At 39.9% G+C, this 25,227-nt stretch overlaps 1 protein-coding gene across 1 annotated transcript in view; it reads right to left on the bottom strand.

Moving 5' to 3' along the window:
• The window catches only part of si:ch211-51h4.2, an 88,995-nt gene continuing 63,768 nt past the window's right edge, over positions 1-25,227 (bottom strand). The window contains exons 12-18 of the mRNA XM_034582161.1: positions 15,412-15,561; positions 4,990-5,032; positions 3,565-3,679; positions 3,246-3,348; positions 1,633-1,702; positions 1,373-1,476; positions 1-584 (exon numbers count right to left, since the gene is read on the bottom strand). Of these exons, the coding sequence (XP_034438052.1) occupies positions 374-584; positions 1,373-1,476; positions 1,633-1,702; positions 3,246-3,348; positions 3,565-3,679; positions 4,990-5,032; positions 15,412-15,561 (796 nt within the window). The 3' untranslated portion in view covers positions 1-373. The remainder of the gene's footprint in view (positions 585-1,372; positions 1,477-1,632; positions 1,703-3,245; positions 3,349-3,564; positions 3,680-4,989; positions 5,033-15,411; positions 15,562-25,227) is intronic.

The following is a 25,227-nucleotide window of genomic DNA, read 5'->3' as shown; positions in this document are numbered from 1 at the left end:
ATTGTTCTGTTTTTGTCACACAGACCTGGCAACCCTGGTGAGAGGGAGGGAGAGAGAGACTCGTTAACATCATTGATATTTACTCTGACAATATTTGCTTGGATCCTGTAAACACCTACAGGTCTGTTCTCATGGAAAGAGCGGCTGAAGAAACGGAGACTTGAGCCCCCCCTACAGCTGCACTGTGAGATTGTTAGGGGATCATGGGAAGGTGCGTTGCAAAAACAAACAAGCTTAAATTCAAACTTTTAGGATAATATCAAGAGCTTGATAAATATGAATACAAGAAAAAATAAAAAAGCACTTGCTAAGCGTCAGATTTTTGGCAACTTCAACTCGTCGTGGTCCATCTCTTGTTTGTGGACTCATTGGATCAGAGCAGCACAGAGACATTGACTGCTGTGACGCTCCCGCTCAGGTTCTGGTAATGTGCTTCCTGACCTTGGCTGTAGAAATGCAGGTAATGAGCCACGTCTGCCAGCGTCTGCAGGACGTCGTAGGTCACCGCAAACAGGAAGTAGGTGGGGAGCAGCCAAGTGAGGCTGAAGATGCAGTTGCCCACGGGCAGGGGGACTGCGAGGTGTCTGAGAGGACGAGCAAGGGGAGGGAGGGACATTTCATTCCTAATCTGGCTGCCATTAACATTTTGTTATTAATAATTAATACATAGAGAAACATTTGAACTGCAAGAACTTTTTTTTACAATGCTTTAAAACCAGATTATACCAGTAATCTCAGGCTGAATTCGGGGGGAAATCTTGTAAGTAGTGATTCTCAGGATATTTATTTTTGGATCTTGAATTCAGATCAGAATAAGTATCCACCGTTCCCTAAAATGATCACCGAATTAACATTCCTAAAACATTTCTAAGGATTTTGCACACCTGTGAAACAAGTATTAAAGGTTTTTGAAATGTATTATTTTAGTCCACAGTTAACTGTGATGAGAATTTTTTTTTAATCACCAAAATACTGTATATTCAGACAAACAACAAACAATTCCATAATTCTAAAATCCAAGTTATAACGAGACTAATGTTTGGAACAAAATAAAAATAAGGATGACCTCATCATGACATGGGCTCAAAAGATTTTTCACATTATAGCTCAATGCAGAATTTGATACAGTGTAGAAAGGCTCAATATAAAGAGAAACACAACAAATGAAGATACACAGCACATGGAGTTAAGTGCGTGTGTTGAAGGGAGGTTACTGCGAGTGTTGACAGCAAGTACATGGGTGACGAGAGCAGACGAGCACAAGTAACAGTACTAGTAAGAGAAGTAGCTACACAAAAATACTAATCAGCTGAAAACTAGCTTCACTTTTAATACAATACTTAAATATATATGAATCAAAAATCAAACTCACTGGAATCTTTCCTCTCTGGATTCTCTCAGCATGATGAAGACAAACAGTCCCACTTCAGTGTTGAGAGAGAACGACACAACTTTGTCCAACATGACAACAAAACCCTAAGATCGGAAACACTGATGAGTGGGAGACTTTCAGCTGAGGCCTTTGTGTTTTCTGTGTCTGTGTGTGTGTGTGTGTGTGTGTGTGTGTGTGTGTGTGTGTGTGTGTGTGTGTGTGTGTGTGTGTGTGTGTGTGTGTGTGTGTGTGTTATTTACCCTGGGATCACACACTGACACGATAAAGATGGCAAGAAATGCGAGCAGTGACATGAATCCTTTGGCCGCGCTGGAAGAAGAAACAAGAGCATATCATCAGCTTTATTAGTCGACGTTAACACCTGAAAACTGTTTCAGATAAATTACACATCCCACAAGGATCCTCCGCTTTTTTATTAGTGCGTAGAGACAGGAAAAACACAGCCGAATAAATACTGAACCAGGCGTTAACAACCTGGGAAATTGGCTTTTAGGTAAAAATCTGTAAATTTCCTCAGTAGTTTAATACTGTGTTTGTGATTCTTTTAACCCACATTACAACAAAACTCTATGACAAAACATTTCTCAAATAATGTAAGATCTTAGACACCAGCAAGTTCTTACGATTTGACTGTCGGCTGTTAAAATAATGATTATGGAATTCTTGGAGTAGTTCTTAGTGCAAACTTTTGGATTTGTATGCATCAACTTTTTCTGGGCCATTTAATGAGCTTTTTGTTCAGACTGGACGTAAAGATACAGAAGCAGTGTCACGAACCAGGTTATATCAGGGAAAGTTTCACAATTAAGTCTGGACTTCCTCCAGAGTTTTCTTTTCAGGAGATTCTCTAGGTTTGACATGGTAACAACAACAGAAAAATCTCTGGAGCATTTAAGCAAGTGGTGGCTCTGGGTAGATCATGCAGGAGGCAGGAATGTAAAGTGTAAATTCCGTTGCCGAGATCACATGTTTTTGTTTGCATTACATCCCACAGCGTCAACCCTTATCACCCAAAACTCTCTAATCACTTCGTCTTTCCAAGTTCCAAGATATTTTTTCAACTTTTTTGTGATTGAACATGTTGAAATCACTGGAACCTGTTTCCCTATTTTTTTTTACTTTCTTAAAGAAATAATAAATAACTACGTATTGAAATGTTTAAAAGTCAGCGCTGCCATGCACATTATCATGCTTCTCAGTGTTCGGGGCTGAACAGTTACCACAAGGCTAGAAGCGCTCTCAGCCACTGATCAGACACAGACTTGTGATGGATCACAAATATCCATTGCCGTTTGCACAACTCATCTGTGAACATGATTTGTGGCTGAGTCACTTCAGGCAGATTTTCATTGGCAATGGGTGGTGAAGACAACAACTCCCCTGATTCTGTGCTGCTTCATGTCATCATCAAACTAGGCCTACTGTTATTTGTTTTGATCACAGACTGTATATAAAGAGTTTTGATTGAGAGACCCCTAGTGGTCGAAGTTACGTATTGCACATTTAAATGAGACAGGAGAGATGCTGTGCAGCTCTGACCAAATCGGAGCTGTCCAGAACAACACCTCACACCTCTGAGGGAGTGTTCACATTACTTTCTGCCACAATGATGACAAATGTACAAGACAAAATGACAGGTTGACTTAAAACCATGCTGTTGGATCGTGGATGACACTTCTTACCCAGAGGCTTCCTGCTGTAACATCTGTAGCCATGTTAGCAATGGTGTCAGTTCTGATGTAGCTAATGGTGAATACCCAGCCAGTATAGACCCATTATATCCATACCCAGTATAAGGCTCCACTGAATGAAACACTTTGGCTTCACTCCTGCTCACACGGCCACTCCTCACCTTCTTGCTGAGCAGATGTGCTGTTTGTTTGGCAGATTTCTCTCCCAGGCTTTAGACAGCCACTCCAGCCTTTTGCTCCACATCGAGCTCACCAGACCATCAACTGAAACCAACACAACCAGTCAGTTCAAACACTTAGATAATCATCCAATTAAGTGGAATTGAATACTAGTACTATTTACCACTGGTCTTATCATTTTCTGTTTCAGGAGTCTAATTTCTAGCAAAGGAAAAGTGACACTAACTGTTTTCTTTTACTGTTAATTGTCCCTACATGGAATCAGAACAAATGAATGAATCCAAACAGCAGTAAACTTACTGGTGTGTTTCATGGCAGATCCCATCACCAGGAAGGACACACTGACACTGATGGCTATAAACACCTGTATCAGCTCAGCCACCCAGGAGTACGCCCTGTAACGTTCATTAATAATCTGCATGGGTTGGTGGAGGGTGATGGACGATGGCGGATGTTAAAAATGAGGACACACAGAAGAAGGGAGCCATGTTTTTTTTATACTTAAGCACAAACATCTTTAAACTGTTTCAGGTTTTAAAAATAACTGTACCACCAGGAAAGGACTGTTTTTACATGATATTATGCGTTTTAACTGCATGTTGCTGCTGTGATAACCACTGTGCGATGTCTAACTACCAATTAGTTGGTCAGCCGGGTCCGGGCGGCCACTACAACTAATTGCTGCATGTTTCCATTTAGCATTCCAGTAAGTTGTTATCTGGGAGAGTTGTTAGCTAGAAGCTCTGTTTCGTGTGCAATTTAATCCCAACACACTCTGATCACATCTCGCTTGAGTTGAGTTCACCACAAAACAATTATCTGGCTCAGACCATATACCACCACACAATGACAGAGTATAATGCATACTGTGTTTAATACAGCTGCTACATGGAGCCTAGGCCTCCTATGACTAGTAAGTGTCAGTATGGGTTACATGTAGCAGCTGCAACTGTCAAATCACAACACAACGTAACAGCATTTGGATTAATCCTTGTGTTTCTTATGGGACATGGGGAATGGTCCGTTTCTATATAGCATCTCGATGTCTCAAAGTGCTTTACAGTACAGTTTTGCAATTCACCCATTCACACAGTCCATCTAACTATACTTATACTACTTATGCTACATCATGTTCCACGTCACGACTGCACCGAGAACTGAGGCGCTCTCTCACCTCTCTGTCCGCTAAATTAACGCATTCACCTACTTCTGCAGGGTCATTTGACCCCGGAGTGAATGCTGATGTCAGAAGGTTTTAGAGCACACAATATACGTAGCTGGTTACAATTAGCATGGAATGGTATAATCTGCTAGAGTCATTGAGTTTTAAATGCTAAAAAAAAGTCCAAAAGTAGATTGGAGTCTGGATATACACACTTCAAAACTGAGAGGATCGCCTACTATAACCTGTACCTTTATATGCCTAAAGAGAAACAAAACACTGGTACACCCTCTGCACTGTCATTCAGGTGACAGGACGTCTGTGATTTCTTGCTCTTGGCGACATTTCCCCCTCGACAGGCCTCAGTCGCTCCCTTGACTCTGGGAGAAAATCACTAGTATTCACATGAGGTCAAGGTGTGACTGACAGAGGTTAAAATGGCTACCTGACTGAAAAGTGCTTGTGCCGACAGCCATTATGTAGATTGTGAGTGCTTTGGATTGCACAAGTGTCTTCTGTTGTAGAACTCATAAAAACACACAAAAAGCCGTATGGACTCTCACCTTTGTCAGTGGGATGGTTGCAATCTCTCCTGCTTTCTCAGACCTGAGGGGAAAACAAACACACAAGTGACTTAGAAGATCCTTCAGAGCTGTTAAGGCTGTCATTGAGTAAAGCAAATAGTTAATCAACCAGAACCTGATGAAGTTATTGGCATCCGATCGATTATGCATGTTATTATTGATGAAACATTTATTTTGAAAATAAAACTAAATTTAAGCAATGACTTGTTTTTTGCCACGTGGACTTGTCTGACACTTTGAGGTTAATACTCAACACTTGCACATATGACTCGCACCTTCTTTTAATGGAATCACAGCAGCAATTGGCTGTCTTGAAATCATGAGAATCTCCAAGTTTTTGGAAATGTCTTAAGAAGTAGAAATATTTCTTGCTCAATACCAAATCCATCAGGGATACCAGGCTGATGAGCCGAATAGAAAGTTAACAGTTGTAGTACCATCTCCAAATCGGAGCTGTCCTTGCAAAAAGGAGTATTGCAATCTCACCAAATCATGATGGACATATACCATTAGTCCTCCTGTAGAGCTACTCTATTGTCCTCACTGTCTGTCTCAAAGAAAGTCAGTGTCCTCTCATTGAAATATCATGTTCCTTCCTCCTGTGGTGAAATTGGATAATCTTCCCCTGACTTTAGTCTATGTACTGTTATCCTGAGTTAGACAGGTCCAAAAATAAGACAATGCATAAATACATTTAAAAGTTAAATTAAATTAACAAAATAGAAAGCCATGACAATTTCCATAACAACGAGCCAATGCTACCACTACCGCATCACTGTGGCTGGTTATAAAGCTTGTTAATATGAACTAATTCAGGTTCTCAAAACAATGAATTCAATAAAGTAGGTCAGGGTAGTACGTTGTTGTTATAATAACTCCCTATAGTCATTATAGTTATAATTTATATAGCGTCTTTTAAGGTATACCCAAATAAAAATGCTAGCTGGGAAATAATAGAAAACTAATAGTGAAAGGCATTTGTTGACAGGTGGGCTTTGAGTGTCCAGAGAGGGGGCAGTGCAGATCCCATCACAAGTGGACAGCACTGAGTGTGTGTGTTTACACCTGGTATTAACATGTGGCCCCACACGCGTCTCGTGATCAGATCTCAGATCGGTTCTCACCTCCCCACTCTAAATAAACGTATGACATTTCTGTTCGCGAAGACCAAGTTATGTTCTTTTTACCCAGTAAGTGTGTCCGATGACACTGTGTGTGTGTGTGTGTGTGTCACCACGAGCGAGCAAAAGAGAGGTAGAGAGACGAGTCAGGGGAGTCTGAATCTTGTGTAGCTATATATCAGTGTTGATACTTTAGCGGTGGTTACAAAAAAAATCAATCAGTAGAGAAAAAATACATTGATTCATAGAGAAACTGCAGCAGGTCAGAGGACGTCAGCTGAGTAGGAGGTCCTTCATATGTCAATCAATCAATCAAATTGGATTTGTATAGCCCATATTCACAAATCACAATTTGTCTCATAGGGCTTTAACAAGGTGTGACATCCTCTGCCCTTAACCCTCAACAAGAGTAAGGAAAAACTACTAAAAAAACAGAGCCTTGTGTGTGTCTGTGGGGTGTCAGTAGGTTTTATATAATGCTATACTACCTCCAATAAAGTGCAAGACTAATCTTAAGGATAATTAAAGCAAACAGGATGCACGTGTGGGGAACAGTTCTATCGCTAAGCTCTAGTTTGGTTTCATTTTAAACTCTCCTCTCTGCGCCTTTACATTTATAACAGTGATCCTGCCCACTGCATGAATTAATCTTCATTAAGACTCATTGAAATAGAGCCTGGTAGCTGGCCAGCTCCCAGCCTGCAGAGGGATCTCCTGCAGAGATACAAGATACCACAGTGTGGGGCCAAATATTGTCCTAAATATTAAATGAGGCACAAATGGTCGTAAAACAAATGGGAGGCTGGGGCTAAACCTATGAATCAGTGTTTCCATTTTAAACTCTAATTTTGGCTATTTGTCTGCTGCTGCTGTAATGTGCTGTAGGTTTCATTAGTTGTTTTCTCTGCTTTCCTTTGCAGCCAAACTAATGCAAGCAAGCACTTCACTGTAACAGCAAGTGGAAGGAGGAGGAGGTAGCCAATGTGTGTCCTCAATGAACACGGTGGTAACACAGTTTAATTGCTCACACAGAAGGGCTGTGAAAAATATCATGATAATAGTATGAAGGTCAACCAGTCGTTCCTAAACTCCAGGACAGGACATCTGCTGGCTAGACTGTAGAGTTTGGTTTATAGATAATCTTGATCACTGGAGGTCAAATCTTCCACTTCACACCAACATTTTGGTCTGTGAAAAAGTCTTGAAAACAGGTTTGTGTTTACACACTTTAGAGTGAGTTATTTAGATTAAGTTAAACTTATACATAAATATATGCATTAAACCAACAATGTATTTAATCAAATCACTCTCAAGTTATTTGATTTATTCACACTAACTGAGCATGATCGAAAATACTTCCTTCAAACCCATTAAATTGAACGTTACAAGGAACTTTAATATGTAATTGAAATACAGAAAGTCACAATTTTAGGCCACACAAGTGTAGCCGATATGAACATGTCTGTCACTTTTGTGTAGTTAGCCACATCTTAGCTGCTATTTAAAGGTAAGGTAGGTGGTAGGTGAAATGTTTTTTATCGTATTTGTTGAAATCCTCTTCACGTACTGATAGCTATCAATGAATTAATAAAGTCTTCGGTCAGAAAGACACACTGTTGAAGCAGAGACTATATCTAGAAGTTTGCGAGTCACAGAAAAGTCTTCTAGCAGTTGTCAGTCAGTGCACGTTAATGTGTTTGGGGGTTGTAGCTTTGATGAGAGGGGGTGGGATGTATTGGTTGCACTTTTTCAGTGTAGCCTGCTCTTGCTAGCTTTTCCAGGATTACCAACCCAAACTTTAAGAAGTAAAGCCAAAAGGATTTTAATGCAGCACAGTAAAAATGCAGTTTTTATCATTTCGATCCATAAAACATAAAAAATAATAAAAACACTAAACTGTAAAATACTTTATGTTTGCTTTTCTGAGGATACGTTTGAGGCGGCTGATTCTGGACACTAGGCCATTCTGCTGAGATAAACAGCTCAAGGCCTTGGAGGCCTCTGGCTTTCTTTCTGCTAGCACCCTCCTTGCCCTCAATCTGATCCTGATATATATCTTAAGTTTCTCCCTTTCAGCCACTGAGTCACTCTTTGCACACGACAAAGCTCAGCCTCCTGGTGCCTCCTCTGCTGCTCCTTCGTCAGATCACGCGGTGTATCTGTGCCTTTTAATGGGATTGTTCCCCTCATCCATGATGCTTCTTGTAGTTCAGGTTCAGTTGCTTCTGTTTCATCAGGGCCTTTTGCTCTCTTTCTCCACAACAGCACCTGTCTTGGATGTCTCTGAGTTTCTGTAGCTCTCTTTGAGCCTGTGAGCATCCTGGTCTTATCCTGGTCAGAATCAAAGCTCCCTCAGCTACTGCAGGGAATTAAAAGATTTATGTGTTTTCTGGGAAAAAAGGTGATCAGCACAGAAAATTGTGTACTGTTAAAAATGGTATTTTAAACAAATGGATACAGATACTTTTGGACTCAAGGCTTGGTTTTTCAGCAGAGGTGGGAAATGGCTTCTCTCTAAACAGATCTTCAACAGAGATTTTACGTTACTCTGATCTTGGCTTTTCACATCAGAGTTCAGGAACTTGTAGCCGATTTGTCTTTCACTCTTTTCTCAGCAGAGCTCAACCTCCACTGCTGCTCCTTCTTCAGAAGTCCATATTTTGATGGGCTCCTCCTTCATCACCATTTTGCCACTGAATCTTCTCATTGTTCAGTTGCTCCTGATTTGGTTTCTCCAGGGCCTTCTTTTTGCTCATCTGCCCTCCTCCTATTCTCCTCAACTCTTTCTTTCCGCTGTTTTATTCTTTGAGTTTCTTCATCTCTTTTGTCTTTTTCTCTCCTGACCCCCACAGCAGCTCCTGAACGGTGCTCCATTTCCATTTCATTCAGCTCGAAAACATTTGTTTCCCACGATACACTTAATCTCCAGAAGGTGACTTTGGTGTTTGTGTATTATCTCTTTGTGCAGGTTGGTTTGGTCTGACTTTTGTAAAGGTCTAGGTGAAGTAATATAAAAAGCTGAGACTCACAGAAACATTATACAACTTATCACGGCCTGAGTTTAACTAATTCACTAGTTATTTGGCTTTGACCTGTAAAATGGTGTATTACACCTTTATACATTCTTTCTTGTGACTTTAAATTGAGTTTCTGAATTGAAAATGTCCTTAAAATGCAACTTATTGACTGGAATGGTAATGACAGCTGGGCAGGTAGTAAGTTGGGGATTCAGTCATCATTTTAGTTCAGAGTAAAATAGTTGGACAAATATTAAATAGAATGACATTACATTTTGTAGAGACATTAATGATCTTAAGAGGACTTATATAACTAATGACTTAATTAATCTCTTGGCTCTTCCTCCACCAAGCTGACATTGATTTATATTTATATTATATATATTATATTATATATATTTACAGCCGCAAAATAAATTGTCCCTGAATGCTCCTGTGGCATCATCATCAGGTAAATACAACATAATTTGGAAACAAAGGCAATGTATGGAGAGCCGGAGGAGATGTTGGGGCACACTTGGTTTGTCTAGACTCAGTTGGCAGTGTGCAGTGTAAAGGAAAGAGACACAGAGAGGAGCAGTAAATTACTGACAGAGCTGGTAAAAACTATAAAAAAATTACATTTTTACAGTCCAAACATGTATGAAAACACCCAGACCCACACTGGAAGTGAATTACCTAACCACTATAACCAAATTATTTGGGGTAAGTAATGCCATGATGTCAAGTTTTTCAATAGACAAATCTAAAATTGGGACGGTGAAATGTGACCAGATGCCGGATGCCGAGCTTTTCCAACAATGCAAGCAAGACCTTGAAAAATTCAAGTGTCTAAAATAACTGTTAAATTTGAGAAAATGACCCCTAAAAAATCAAGTACGCCAGACAAGTTTGAAAAATCACCAGAAATCTATACATAGCATCTTAGCTGTCTTGTAACTGAAAAAATTGCATTATAACAAAGTATAACGGTGAAGTCACGAAGTCATGGTTGTCATATAAATAAATATTAGAGTTGCAAAGCATAAGATCCTTCCATGTTTATATCACTGCCCTTGCCAGATAATATTAAAAAGACTTTAGTTGCTAGGTAAGAAATTAGATTTACAACCTACTATGAAACAAAACAAAAGGAATGAACAACAGGTTTATTTTGTTTCTACTAAACATCCACTGAACAACTAAGATACGGCCATTTATTTGACCCATACTGCCGTATTGCCGAAGTAAGAGGACTGTTAAATAGAAGCATCCGTGAAAAAGTAATAAAAAAGGAGACACGCAATATAAAAGGACATTTAAAAAATAATAATATACACAGTGTAATAGGATAAATACAGTGTAAGACACATGGGAAGTGATAAGCAAAGATAAGAGTGTGTGTGTGTGTGTGTGTGACAGTGACTGTTATTGTATTTTTTCATAAAGAATAATGTTAGGTATTGCTTCATGAGGCATCAGATGGGACCTGAATTGACAATATCCCTGCATCACGCCACAATAACTCACATCTGATTCGCTCTTTAATTCCTCCCCTTCTTCTCCCCGCTCTTCCTCTGCTGCCGCCGTACTGCAGTGGCTGCTCAGCCAGCGGGCTCTAAAACTCTGAGTTGTGACATGCTGAGTCACAGCAGGGGGATCGGGGAGACAAAACTAATTAAGAGGACCAGCAGCAGCAAAGTCATGACACTGTGTGCATCACAGTGTTTCTAATCGCCAAAGATAATACGCCTCATACAGTCAGGGGGCGGCTTTTGTCTCCGGCTTTGAGTAAGTTCTCAGGAGCATGGGACTACAGATAACAAGTTAGCTAGTGTTGCTAATGTTAGCAGCTGATGTTGTGCAGACAAACACACATTTGTATCTATGCCTTACAATTTTGTTCTTGTATTTATGGCTTTGGAAAAGCCAACAATAATATATGACCTTCAAACTCAGTATCACATGAGATACTTCAGTGTGTGGAGAAATCCAAAGCTAGACAAAGTTATGCTCAGCCAGCAGCCAGTTAAGGTGATTGACATGAAGGAGAATAGTAATCAAAGTAACTGCATTTCATGTCAGCTTTTTATAGAAATATGAATTGGCTGTGAAGCCTTCAACCTGTTGCTGTAGTGTGGTGACAGGTGGCTGTCCTCAGGCTATGTGCCAACACACTGTGTGACCTCTGAGAAGAGTTTTTTTGCTCCACATATCTGGAGACTGTGCAGAGTCCCAAGCGGCTACATCTGACACCTGTATTCATCTGAGTGACCTGAATAAATCTGGGGATGGCTCGTCCTCATCCATTCTGATGACCAAGGGTAAGGTTGCAGTTCTCACAGACACTCACAGGAAAGTGTGGTCGTGTTTTTTCATGGTCTAACCTTGAAAGTACGAGAGTGTCTAAAGTACTCTTATTATAAATTCAGATTTTGATGTAATTTTCTGCAGGCTGACTGACAAGCTTTTTTTGTCATTAAAATATGCACAGATGCAGGAAAACAGCCTTTTGGCAGAGGAAACATGAATATCAAAAATTGCTATATAAATTTCCACTTTATTTGTTTTACTGTCTGTTAAGTATGTAACAAGAGAGACACTAAGAGTCCAACTATAACCTGTTGTTCTTTTTTCTTAGTATACTTAACATTACAGACACATTTTGTTTCCGGTTTTCCTTCCCCTCCTATAAAGTATCTTTTTGATCATCTTGAAAGTGATAATAATATATGAAACATTTCTATCTTTTTATTGGTTTGTATATTAACATATTCATAAAAGTGAGAGGAGTTATTGCGGCAAATTTCCTGTGTGTAAGAAGTGTTTCCTTTTATCTGCCTCGGCCTTGATCCACTCATCGTTCGAGATTCATATTTTGTCTTGACTGAAAAAAGACGCATTGCTTTGAAGAGAAAGATCATTCCAGATAGCATTTTTTAGTCAGTTTTATTGCCACACAGTGAAATAAAGATGGATTGTGCAACTTTTACTTTGAATACTCATATTTTTTGTCAGTTATTGAATATGACTTTAAGTTTGCACAGACAACACAGACGACAAAGAAAATCAAGATCCCAATCTCAGTTCTCATAAAATGAAACAAAGAAAATCTGAATCAAACTTCACCTTAAGGCCAGTGGTGTCACGTGGAGACACGCACACACATCAACATGCACGCACACATGTGCTATATGAATGTACGCCCCGACAACAAACAAAACAAAAAACAGAGAAGATCGGATCCCAACGCACCCAGAGAGAGTGAGCCATCATTACTTTTCCTACAGAAAAATAAATAAATATATATATGTACATTTTCACATTCAAACATTATCAACCATGCTTTTTAAATCTTGCAGCTGGATCTACATAATCAGTATTTCAATTGGAGGGTGTGTCAGACTTTTGGACCCCACCGTATTTTGTAATTGGCTGTGATGTTGGCCTTGACTTGTTTTCTAACTCATTTTGTATGGATGTCAGCTTCACTAAGTCGTCTAGTAAACATGGCCTGACCCTAACAAGCCCCAAGTGTTTCCGTCTCTAAATTACACAAACTCTACTGTCAACCATGAAAGCATAACAAATAGACTGTCTACTATCATTCCTGTTTATATTTGGAAAACAAAGTATCATTCAAAATGAAATTATACCATTAATGTCTATTTTGTCTTGTTTGTCTAGGTCTGCGTCATTGAGCAAATATAGCTCCATACGTGAGCTCCAAAAGATCCATCAATGATGTTTAATTGCCAAATGAATTAATAACAGACATTTCAGTATCATCAAGTTTAATTGATTTAATGTTGCTAGGTGTATAATGCTGAAACTGTTAAACGTGTAGCAATTTAAATCTATTGAACGTCTTTGAATTCCACAGAATTATGTAACATGAATGATTGTTAACTGATCCTCATGCTGAGTCCTCGAGTAGAGATCGTCACAAACAGAGCGAACACAACTTTTTCACACTCTTTCTGTCAGGACACCACATTTTCCCTGTGTTGAGTTTTTCCTCTTTACCCTTTGTTACCTCGCATTTTTGTCTACTACAAGTAACTGTACTACTAACGCTACAAGGTCACCAGGGGTTTCAAAGGGATGTGTTGGACATATAAGGACTTTTGGGTCGTACATTTTTAGAACTCTTAGGTTAGAGAAGACATGTTTGATGAAGACAGACTTTCCCCTTGTTATCCGCATGATTTGATAATTGAGACCTGTGCACTGGACAGAGTCTAGACTCGGTAACAGTTGGACAAAATCGTCCACTCCCCCCCTGCAATTTGTGCATCGCCACCTTTACCTTCACCTGAGCAGTAACACTCTCAGAGAATCCCAAGAGTTTAGTTAGCTGCAGCATGTATAAAAGCAAACTGCTGTTTATCACCCCAGGGACAGAAGACACAAGTCCAGTGGAGAGACTGGAGAATCTCCTGTCCCCACTTTTGTTTGTGTTATCACCCCCTTCACCGTAACATGGCTTTAAAAGCACATCACTGCTCTAAAAGACTCAACAGATGAGGAGAACAAGGTTAGAGGATTGGGATTTGAAGCAGTATAACAGCCATGAGCTCCAGATGTGTTTTTTTAAAGTGGTTCATGAAAATATAACATTTCCACTAGGGGGCAATGTTGTTCTATGAAAGTCGCAGCTCTGGCCGGGAGAGGAGAGCACCTGTCACAGAGGTTGTCGTAGCCATGTGGGTCATAGACGCTCTGCTTTTTAAAGAAATGAACAGTGAACCGTGATGGGTTGGGGGGGGGAAATAACATAGAAATAAAAATTCATGCCAAGCAATCAGAATGAAAAACGGTTGTTCTGCAAATCAGTGGAATGAAAGAAGATTTAATGGAAAGGGACAGTCTGAGCCAGGCAGCCATTACTATTCAAGGATGCTTTGACACAATTACAGATTCAGTCCAGAAGTTGTAATTGTGCACATTCACACACTTCTCTGCTGATGTATCATCACTGTGACCTATGGGCATCAGCTTAACGACACACTGTACAATTCTGATGACAAAAAGCTTCCTTTGCATCAGAAATGGACATTTTACGTCTGATTCTATGGTCACAGGTTGGCTGTGGATGATCTATGGCAATAAAAAAGAGCTCCATGCCTGCCAAATTATTTAAGAACAGGCCTGATATCAATGGATGTAACTTGATAATATGTCCCTTTGGCTGAGATAATAAAGGACAATTTGGAGTATGATAGGCAATAGTTCAAAATAATCCCATCATTTACAGCATGTATTAATGCGTCAGCCTTTAAGTCTTTTTTCAATAATTTTAAATTTCTGGACAAGTGAGTGGAAACTGGGTTTCAAATGTTTTATCCACTGCTGACTTCGAGATTAAGATTCAAGTGACAACCTCCACTTTAAAGACAAAATGGATGAGAGTTGCATTTTATCAGGATTTTGTATCGAGAAAAACAATTGTGTTCTGGACAATGCAGTGGTTTGGCTTTGTCCCAAAATAGTGTAAAGGCTTATTACCATCAACCACTGAGTGATTGTCTGTGACCTCTGGAGCATTAGCTGTTTTATTTTGGTTCATTTGATCAGTTAATAGCAAAGTCCTTTAAATGCCTGCATTCAACCACTGCACCGAGACGTTTACAGTAAAGCACAAAGTGTAGGCCCTTAATTAAAGTAGCAGGGGTGTGGTTCATAAAGGTTTGAACTTGACGGCCAGCCGGGGACTTTCTGTGTGGAGCTGTTCTCCCCTCGTCTGCGTGGGTTTCCTCTGGGCACTCCAGCTTGCCACAGTCCAAGCAAATGCAGTTAGATTAATTGGAGTCTCTAAATTAAAGTGAATGGTTGCTTGTATTTATGGTGTCGGCCTGTTCAGGGTGTACCCCTGCTTCTCCTCCACCTGGGATTGGCTCCAGCCCCCCCAACCCACCCTCAAAACATAAGTGATAATAGATGGAGGGATAGGTATCTTCAAGGAAATCTTTCAGCAATTATGTGAATATGCCTAAAATTGATTTTCACACACAGTTGCATGCTGTCCTCTATAAAGAAAACTGTACAAACTGCTTTTTTAAATTAATTAATTAAATACTCAAATAATCAAAATATCTATTGGGATATTGGAATGAAAATTGACCACTGCAGGGCAAAGTAACGAATACAACCTTCCAAGTAAATGCTCTGTCTTAATGTCTAAGCCTATGTTTATAATTTATTGGAGGCTTGCGGCTTAAAGATTGTTGGTTATGAAGAAAGACATATAAGAGGAGAGAAAGGCATACGGTGTAAAGACTCACTCTTCTAGTGAGATGTTGGAGTACAACAGCGGGGGGGCTGAGGCATGTTGTCCATGTGTGCTGTTGGAGTCAAGATGGGTACTCGTCCCAACTGCCGTCCGCGTCTCTGGTGAAGATGTTTGGGGAACAATTTCCAGCACCGCCCAGCACCTGAAACAGACAAACATACACCCAGTTCCCAGTTAAAATGAAGTGTCATTTTTTAGCTCAAATATCTCCAAATTAATCCCCAACTCTTTTAAAACCAGTATGTGACCTTCACATTTTCAATAACAATAACTACATGTTTTTCAACACTTGGACCTGGCAGTTACAAGGTATATTCTTTTTAAATCAAGTTAAAAGTCCCATTAATGTAATGTATGTATATATGTACAACCACTTATTGTATAGAGGCTGGTTGAGAGGGGAGAGTCTTCCCCATCTGCGTGCCGAAGTGTCCTTGGACAAGATGCTGAAGCCCAAATTGCCCCAAAGTGCTGCCCATAGACACACTGTATGTGTGAATGGGTGAATGGCAATACACTGTACTGTAAAGTGCTTTCACTGGTCATCAAGTCTATACAAGCGCTATATAAATACAGACCATTAATACCACTGTAATACTTTCTGAAAAAAATAACTGTTTCTTAAAAAATTATGTAGTTTTCCCTGGGATGAGGAATGTTTATTAGTTACATAAACCTGATCCTTATAGCAACTTAATTTTCTGGTATTCCATTCTACACATAACTTGATGAAGCATCTTTCACAAAACTACTGTCTGATCCAATCCCAATGAACAGAGGGGCAGCTAGCATTATGGCCGCCAAGCACAATAGGCTATAGCGTTAACGGCTGTTCTGTGCCGACACGAAGAAAGAGTATCATGACCAAACAGAGAACACCACGAGCAATGCTACAATTTCCAAGACATGTACTAGTGCACATCTAATTTGAGCAACTTTCCTCAACTGGAGGGAGCAGGATGAAACACGTTTCATGGTGTGAAACAACAAGGATTAAAAACATAGGTACATTTCTCAGGAAAAGTCCAAAAACAAGCTTCATTTTCTTACAGGGGGATGTTGATGACAGGGCCATTTGTCACAAAGATACAACAGGGCCTCTAATCTGAGGTAACACACACACACACACACACACACACACACACACACACACACACACACACACACACACACACACACACACACACACACACACACACACACACACACACACACACACACACACACACACACACACACACACACACACACACACACACACACACACTTGCTTAGTCACCACTGGCACCAGGCTGCATTAATCAACATTTTTATATGAACAATGGATCAAATAAATGTGCGATGTGAACAAGCCACAGAGAATTATCACCCAACTCGGCTGTTCCTCTCAGCCCTTGAGAGTGTTTTAGCATTTTCAGTTCACTGTTTTTGTTTTATGGCACAAAACTTTACAGTCGTGATTCGGTCCCACCGCTCTCTGCAACCTTGTTCCAATATCTCCAATGCACCAAACAGGAAAGATAACAAATTAGGCAACTTGCTGTGGGACATGTTGGAGCATTTAGTGGACATTTCCCTCAGGAGTGTATTTAAAGATGGACACTGCATCTCCACTTCCTCCCACTAATCCAGAAATGAAGCCAAAATTTACCGCAAGATATGCCCTCTTGCGCTGATGACATGATTTGGAGCCAGTGTCTGTTTGTTCCATGTCACATCCACTAACACGGAGGTGGCGAGGTTTATGACTTCTACTGCAACCAAGGGGCGAACAAGATGCTTTGGCTTCACTTTGGGGAGCCCTCATCTTGTCCATCTTTATATCGTCTATGGTGGAGACCAAATGAGGAGAGGCTGTGTTACATTGGAGGTATGGAAGTTTTTTCAAGTCTGAAACTACTACTTTCTTACTTTACTACTTTCAGGCCTCACAGGGACACCAGCATGAGTTAATTACACATTAATCAGCAAGGCCAATTTCACTAAGCTGAAATGATGCGTTACCTTAGTTTTGGTAGAGCGCTGAATCACACCATATACTGAATATGGTTTCATTTTAAACATAACCTGTGGGGCGGCGTATAGCCTACCTGGTAGAGATGCCGCCCCAACGAGGAAAGCCCTCAGCCCGCAGAGGCCAGGGTGGGGGAGGACATGCATAAATGTGCATGTCCTCCCCCACTCTCTCTCTGTCCCCCTTGCACAGCTTATGCTCTGTCCTATCAAAAGTAAAGGCGATAAAAAGCCCAAAAGATACATAAAAAAAATAAACATAACCTGTCTGCAGCTGTTAACACTGTATTTACCTAACAGCATGGAATCCCTGTTTCTGCAGGTGTCCAACACCACAGCCTGCTCCTGTTCTAGTTTTTCTTTGCCTGTTTGACTTTGGCATCCATCTCTCAGCGCTGTGTGTCTGCTGGGTTCAGCACTGAGTAGCCCTTGAGGTTTATTGTGCTCCCTGCTGAATTCTTTAGGGAAGAATTTCAAGGGCAAAGCTTGTTTAGAAAAAAAAACAACCTTCACTGTATATGTTTAGTGGGTTGTTGTACATTATATTAATTCCTTTGTCTTTAATTGTTTTAATATTAGTGGAAACACATGTCATCCTGTGTAAAAGATGTTTGTTGTCACTAATAACATATCCTAAATATCTGTTATTATACTTAATAAAAAATGTCATACATTGTTTTTTCATAATGTAGTTAAATCCTCCAGTAAGTAATAATTACTAGGTAAGAAAAAGAAGAGACAAAAATATGAAGCGAGCATCCACTACATTTGATCTCGACAACACCTTTCACCGTCACTTTTATGTGTACAGCTTGTCTTTGTTGATGTAGTGCATGTAATGCTCAAAAGGAATTTTACATGACCATCTTCTACTTATGTGGAAATGTGTCTACATGATTCATTTGAAATGTTAGATTTACATTTGCCCTTTCTGTCGTCTATTGGTCTGATGTGCACTACAGCTTTGTTAACATGTTGAGCTGCTCAGTAGAATGGATTATTAATCCATTGCTGAACTAAATGTTGAATAAGCAAATTTGCCATGTCAGGGCTCCTGTTTGTTGAATTAAAATGTCTGCTTGCTAAAAAACTATTTCAAGTGATATTTGTAGCTGTCGTTGAACTTATCCAGTGTTCAGAATATGATCAAACTGTAACCTGCATGTGTGAAGTGTCTAGTATCTAATTGGTATCGTCATTCTTTCACATGTATCTGCGTCATGGAGGTTGTGTCTTCATTATCTTTTGTTTGTTTGTTTGTCAGCAAGATCAGACAAAAACTAGGGAATTGAATTTTGTGTATTAGTGGCGCACCACCCAAGGAAGAACCCATTACATTTTGAAGCAGATTAGAAGAAAAGGGCAGATTGTTTCTTTAACATGGCGAGATAGAGCCTGGCTTTCACCAGCCACTTCACACTGTAAAGTTAAGATTCAAGAGATTAGCAGTGGAAGAACACAGTGGAGTTTTTGTTCAATACCCTGTGTTACCTTGAAACTCAACATATCTCGACTTCTGCCACAACAACATTTAGATCATCTGTCTTCAAATAGCTGGACATTAGTATTGAAAAAGTTCAGACTCCTCACTCCGTCTTTTGCTTGAGGCATCCTCATGTCTAGATAGTTTAAGGAACTTTTATCATCCACATTCACAAAACTCATACATCATGATCCTTTTTCTTCCCTATTCCTCCTTATCATGTGATATTATTAAAACTCCTTAACCACAACGTAAATAGACTGCGTGGTCGGATTGTTGTTTTCAAGGTCAAAGGATGAAAAGTGATGAGCATTTCCTTAAAAATTAAGTTAAGTCCATCTGCTAAGTATTATCAACTATTAAATGCACCTTATAGTGAGTTTTAAAAGCTTTCACAAATACTGTTTCCAAGATTTTTGTTTAAATCTCATCTAGATTCATATGGTGCCACATACTTGATGACAGATTATAATAGTTTTGGATCTCATCTGAAGATGCTCACACTGAATGAACCCACACTATGACAATAGTCATAGTCAGTCAACTACAGCTACACAACTACATACGTGTCTTATGAGACAGGGTCATGGTGATTCAGCAGTCCCCACCGAGCCCCCCCGTCAGGGATTCCCTTTGGATTGAAGGTGTTTAGGTCTGGTGGAGTCAGCCTGATAATCCTTTAGGGTGCAGCTCGTCTTTGAAGGTTTTCTAAAAACAAAAACCCAGAGACTGGGAAACAGAGTATGAATCACAAGTTCTTTGTTTGAAACCAAAGGCCATAAAGTCAGGCTGCAGTAGAGGGAAAGGAATTCACAGACAAGTAAATTCTCTCCCCTCTCTGCAGCATTGACTGTTGGTCTCTTTGAATCGGCAGAGCAGAGTGCAGCTCTGAGAGATTTATCCATTCATTTGTTGTGGCCACGCTCGAATGCACCCGACAACACACCATTTCTATTTTATTCTACTAGTCTTTCACTCTGCTGGGTGGCTCAGCAGAATTATGTCCCCAACGATAATTATCAATCAAAATTATGGTCTGAAAAATGGAGGCAGAGGAAACTGCTTACCAGGACGTCAAGCATGAACAGGACCCCAAAAAGAAGTAGTGTGATAAGAGAACAAGAGAGAAAGAGGGGTGAGAGAATGCAAGGGGAGACAGAGGATTTGCATCTGTGCTGCGTAAGTCATGACAATTTCAGTCAATTTATGGTCGCAAACTTTGCAAGACTTCAAGTAGTTTGAAGAACAAATAGTTTCAATTCAAATGCATTGCATACACATTGGAGTTCAGTTATTCCATCATATTTTAGGCTATAAGATAATGTGAAATGTTTGTTATCGCTGGCAGTCAACAAAAAGGGAGCAAGTGAAAGATGTGTGGCAGAAAGGAAGCAGTACGTCTTTCTGATGAATGAATTAATGCTTTAGTTTTGTTAGTAAATTTGTTTTAAAGAGGCTCTACACTCTTATAATCTTAAAATATCATAAACCTATAAATTTGCAGATGTAATTCATCAAGTTCTTGACGTCTACGGAATGAAATACAAATTAAATAGCTCTAGGTCTGTGTGATATGACTATATATTTAATGTAATGATACAATTCTCTGTTGTTTCATATTAAGCTATTGCTTATTTTGTTGTGCTACAAATCACCCTTGGCAAATATGGCAACATTTCTTTTTGTCATTTGGAATAGTTCTTCAATACGGAACAGATGCAGCCAGGACATTTGCATAAAGACAACACCCCATACAGGGAGGGGAATAAATGTGACACAGGACGTGGTGATTCCGAACAGAAGACAGACTCCGACCAGCCAAGATAAAATGAAGAGTGCATACCTAGAGGGCTAATTCTGTCACATACAGATTTTCTTCTCTATTTGTGGAGGTCTTCAGGGACAGTCACAGATGGCAGCAAAACAATGGATGAGACCATCAGAAACTTGGCACAGATATTTGTTCAAATACTCCACCACTTCTTTGTCTATCTCCTCATCATCATTTTTTCAGTCATAGATGGAGGTCACACGTAGACTCAGTGCCTGGTCACATGGGACTGCAGCACAAAGAGAATTCATTAGCACATCTTTATGAAATAGTTGTTGGGAGCTTGGGGACATACTTGGTCATGGTGTCAGGTTGAGCCATGGCTAACATTGGCCGTGGAATGTAATCCAAAACAAATACAAAGATAATCCTCAATTGCTGCTATTTGTCATTTGGTAGATAAATGTTAAATAATACAGATACGATATAATTTTCCTTCTTTGTTTACAATCACAGCAATTGCTTGATAAGTTTGATGGTTTGCAGCTGGTCTACAGCACAGATTTCCATGTCAAACTTGTTGAACAGACTTGAACTCTTGCAAAACTACAAGCTAATTTATTTTACCTGACCCATAATGTTACAGATTCTGCAGTGGACATGCCCTCCCATAATCAAGAGCTTGACTCAGTGCTGCATTTGACTCCATTGATCACTAAATTCTATTCCAAAGATTGGAATTTTAATTATCAGGAGCAACATTTTTTAAAAATTGTATATATATAATACATACTATATTCATTGATAACACTTTTCTTTAATTAAGTACACTAAAACAATAAAATACACTCTTAAAATGCACTTATGTTGCACATGAGAGCACAAAGTTCAGTCTCATGCACAACTGAGGGACTTACAGCTTCACAGAAAGTGCAATGGTTACATCTAGGTCTGGCTGCCCACTGAGATGACACGCGACCGCACAGGAACGTGCACAGCTACAGCTGAAACTATTATGAGGTCTGGCTGCCTGCAAAGATGGAAAAACTGAAAGGATGTTTTGATGCCCCACAGATGTGGCAGCATTTGTCCTGGTGCTGCTGTCAGGTAAATGGGTTAGTAAGATAGATAGAGCAAGCAAGAGTAAAAGCAAGACAGGGAGCTCTGCAGGCAGCTTAAAACAAAGCAATGGAAAAGTAAGGGGCCTTATTTGTCATTAAGAGTGTTTTACAAAATGTGGTTAATGATGAAACTGTGGCAGAACAAATTAAGGGTGAGGACAGGATGGCTGAGTCCTGACCTTGTCTGTGGTCAGCCAGTTAGTGACCTTGGCTGTACATGAACATGAATCTTCCACACATGCAAAAGCTAGTAATGGTGTTGCACAAGATTATGTGCTTAGACCAATACTATTGATCTTATATATGCAGTAATATAAACAACACTTTAATAACTTTCATTGTAATGCAGTTGATACCCAATTATATTTATCAATGAAGCCTCTTGTTGCCTAATGATGCCTCAGTTAGCTAAACCTTAAGCGTGCCCTTGAGGACATAAAGACCTGCATGACTAAAAGATTTCTGCCATTAAACTCATTCATAACTGATGCTATTTTGTTGGCCTTAAGAAATCCATTATCCAGCTAGAATAGCACTCAGAAGACTTGGCATAAGTAATAATATAGTTGCTCTCAATGGCATTGCTCTGTCCTCCATTGCCTCCGTAAGAAATCTTTGATTTCTGTTTGATCAGGTCCGGTCCTTTTACTCCCACATAAAACCTTCTTCAAGGACTGCCTTTTTTCATCAACTTAACATTGCAGTAATTGAAAAGAGAAAAAGTTGTCTCTAAAGAGCCTCCAGCTAATCTAGAATGTAACAACACATGTAGCAACCAGATCTAGGAAATTAGATCATATGTATCCCTTATTAGCTTCTCTGCACTGGCTCTGCATTGGCTCCCTGTAAAAAACCCAAAAGAATTTAAAATCTTCCTTCTCACCTACAAAGCCCTTAATAGTCAGGCACCATCGTATTTTATATACATTAAAAACTGAGCTCTCACAATGCAGGCTTACCTGTAGTTTTTAGAGACTGGTTACCAGAATGCTAACAAAACTTTTCTTTTTGATAAAGCGTATAGTTATAGTTTAATAAGCTTATATATATATATAATGCATGTAACTACCATAGCATCTTTCCTCTCCCATAGTTTTGTTCTTGTCTCTCTCTCCTCCTGTCACTTGTTGTAGGTATTAGTGCCTCTGAGCTGTAGAGGTATTAATTAGTCCTATTAATGGAGCGACACTTTGCAAGTTAGTTCAGGTAGCCAACTTGAGCTGCGCTGCTCCAATCATGCGACATACCTCACTCTCCACAATCATCCATAATACAATTATTCAACAATTCTCAGTATAACTCTCGATATTCAAGCATCTCTGTCAGACAAGTTGTCTCACATCAGAGTAGATATTAAACCTTGGTTTGTTCTCACTATAAGAGAGTCTTCATATTCCCTCAGTTTTACTGATCCAGCCCCTGCTGTTGGTCTTGGGGGATTCTACATTAATGACTGGCCAACCAAAAATTGAATTCCCCTAACATCTATTCCAAATCCAATAGACTTTACCCCATTGTCGTCAACCGTTTCCAACGGAGCAGTCGATAGATCAAGGAACAAATGACAAAGTCATCTGTCAATGCTGCTACAATAAAAAATAATCTATAAAAGCCCCAATATTTAACAGTCTTATGCATCGTTTAGTTTGGTTTTCTATTTCAGTACTACTAAGTCAAGATTTTTTCCCGTCAAGGTAAGGCACAGTACTTTCGTTAATGTGATGCTGGAAGCGGGCTTGCCAGCAATCCTTCTGAGGGCATTCTCTCATTTAATCCTCTACATGACCTTACATTCTCTACCCTTAGAAAAACAAGTGTACTTCATAGTTCTGAGCACTCAAAGACTGACAGATCTTGTCAAGACACTTGAAATATCATTGCTAAGAATAATACTGCTTTCTGTTCTTTCTCTTCTATGATGAAACACTTGCATTGCTCTCCAACCCATCTGGCGACACCCCTGCTCACCAACAATGGTTGAAAACCCATGACGAGATCTCCTCAAAGCTTCACAATCCCTGCCAGAGCTGCGGCCTAACACCTGAAAGCTATTCCCCCTTACTCCCCGAGAAGCGGTACAGCTACAACTGCAGCTCTCCATCATCCATGCTTACCGTGCTATGTCAGGCTCCACAAGAAGGAATATTGATTGTCAAGGTCACCCTTGATGCTTTAATACGCATATTCTCCCCTGCCTAATGCTATTGTTGCATATAAGATGATTCTCTGCACCTTGTCACAGCATCTATCGAGCTCCTGTCCATCCTGGGAGAGGGATCCCTCACATGTGGCTCTCTCTGAGGTTTCTACGTTTGTTCCCCATGTTAATGGGGTTTTTTGGTAGTTTTTCCTTACTCTTGTTGAAGGTTAAGGACAGAGGATGTCGCACCTTGTTAAGCCCGATGAGACGAATCGTGTTTTGTGAATACGGGCTATACAAGCAAAAAATTTGATTGAATAATATGTATGTGCTTTGCTGCCTAATGCTATTGTTGCATATCCGGTGGTCTACAGATTTTAAAATGTTAAATTTTGGTTTCGGTTTATTAGTTGACCATGTGCTCACAGGAAATCCAAGTTCACTGGGTATATTCCCCGACAGCCTTTTTGTGGAAGGGGCCACACATAGCAGTCTCACTAGGTAGTATGTTCTCCTGCAGGCCAATGTGCTTATCACTGGTGGAGATTGCAAAGTTTTCCTTTGTTTTGCTTACCTCTTTCCCTTTGAATGTTCAGAGAGAAATTGGTCAAAACCTTACAATTTTCTTGATGCGTCATCTGTCTTTGTAGATGTATCATCCAGGCGTAATACTCTCTACTGGTTCATGTAACCTGAATTCGCCCAGATTGAAAAGATTGTTAAAGTTAAGTCAGATATTCTGTTTGTCTGTCACAAAATGACGGCATGGTACTGTGAGCATTTGAGATTGTACCAAAATCTCTGTAGTGATGTCTCCTCTTTGTGTGGTTAAGATGTCCGACTTAAATTATGTCCTCCCGTTGTCAGCATACAGGGTACAAGCAGAACTTATGGTAACACTGAGACCATATGTTATTTGCTAAATACCTGTCTACCTTTTTTTGCCCTAGATGGCTGTAAAACACAAATTAGGGTTATTGTCTCTGAAGGAGATTTAAGAAAGTTGACAACATGTCCTGACACACATGACAATTTCATTGGCTGGCCCCGAGACTCTCACCAAGCAAACTACACCTTTGCCTTACAATACCAAGATTCTGAATTTAACTAACTGTGTAACCTTACTGATTTCTCTGACCTCCAAGAGAAGCCAACCATCAAAAATCATCCCTATGATTGAGTTTATACCAATTGCTGCACAGATTGAATCATGCAGTGACACAGGCAGCCAGGCAGACACTGATATCCTGTCCAACTCCTCTCTGCATAGAAGTTTTACG

The sequence above is a fragment of the Hippoglossus hippoglossus genome, chromosome 4 (genome assembly GCF_009819705.1).
Source record: "Hippoglossus hippoglossus isolate fHipHip1 chromosome 4, fHipHip1.pri, whole genome shotgun sequence".
In the NCBI taxonomy this organism is placed as follows: Eukaryota; Metazoa; Chordata; class Actinopteri; order Pleuronectiformes; family Pleuronectidae; genus Hippoglossus; species Hippoglossus hippoglossus.
This window is presented reverse-complemented; position numbering and strand designations above follow the sequence as displayed.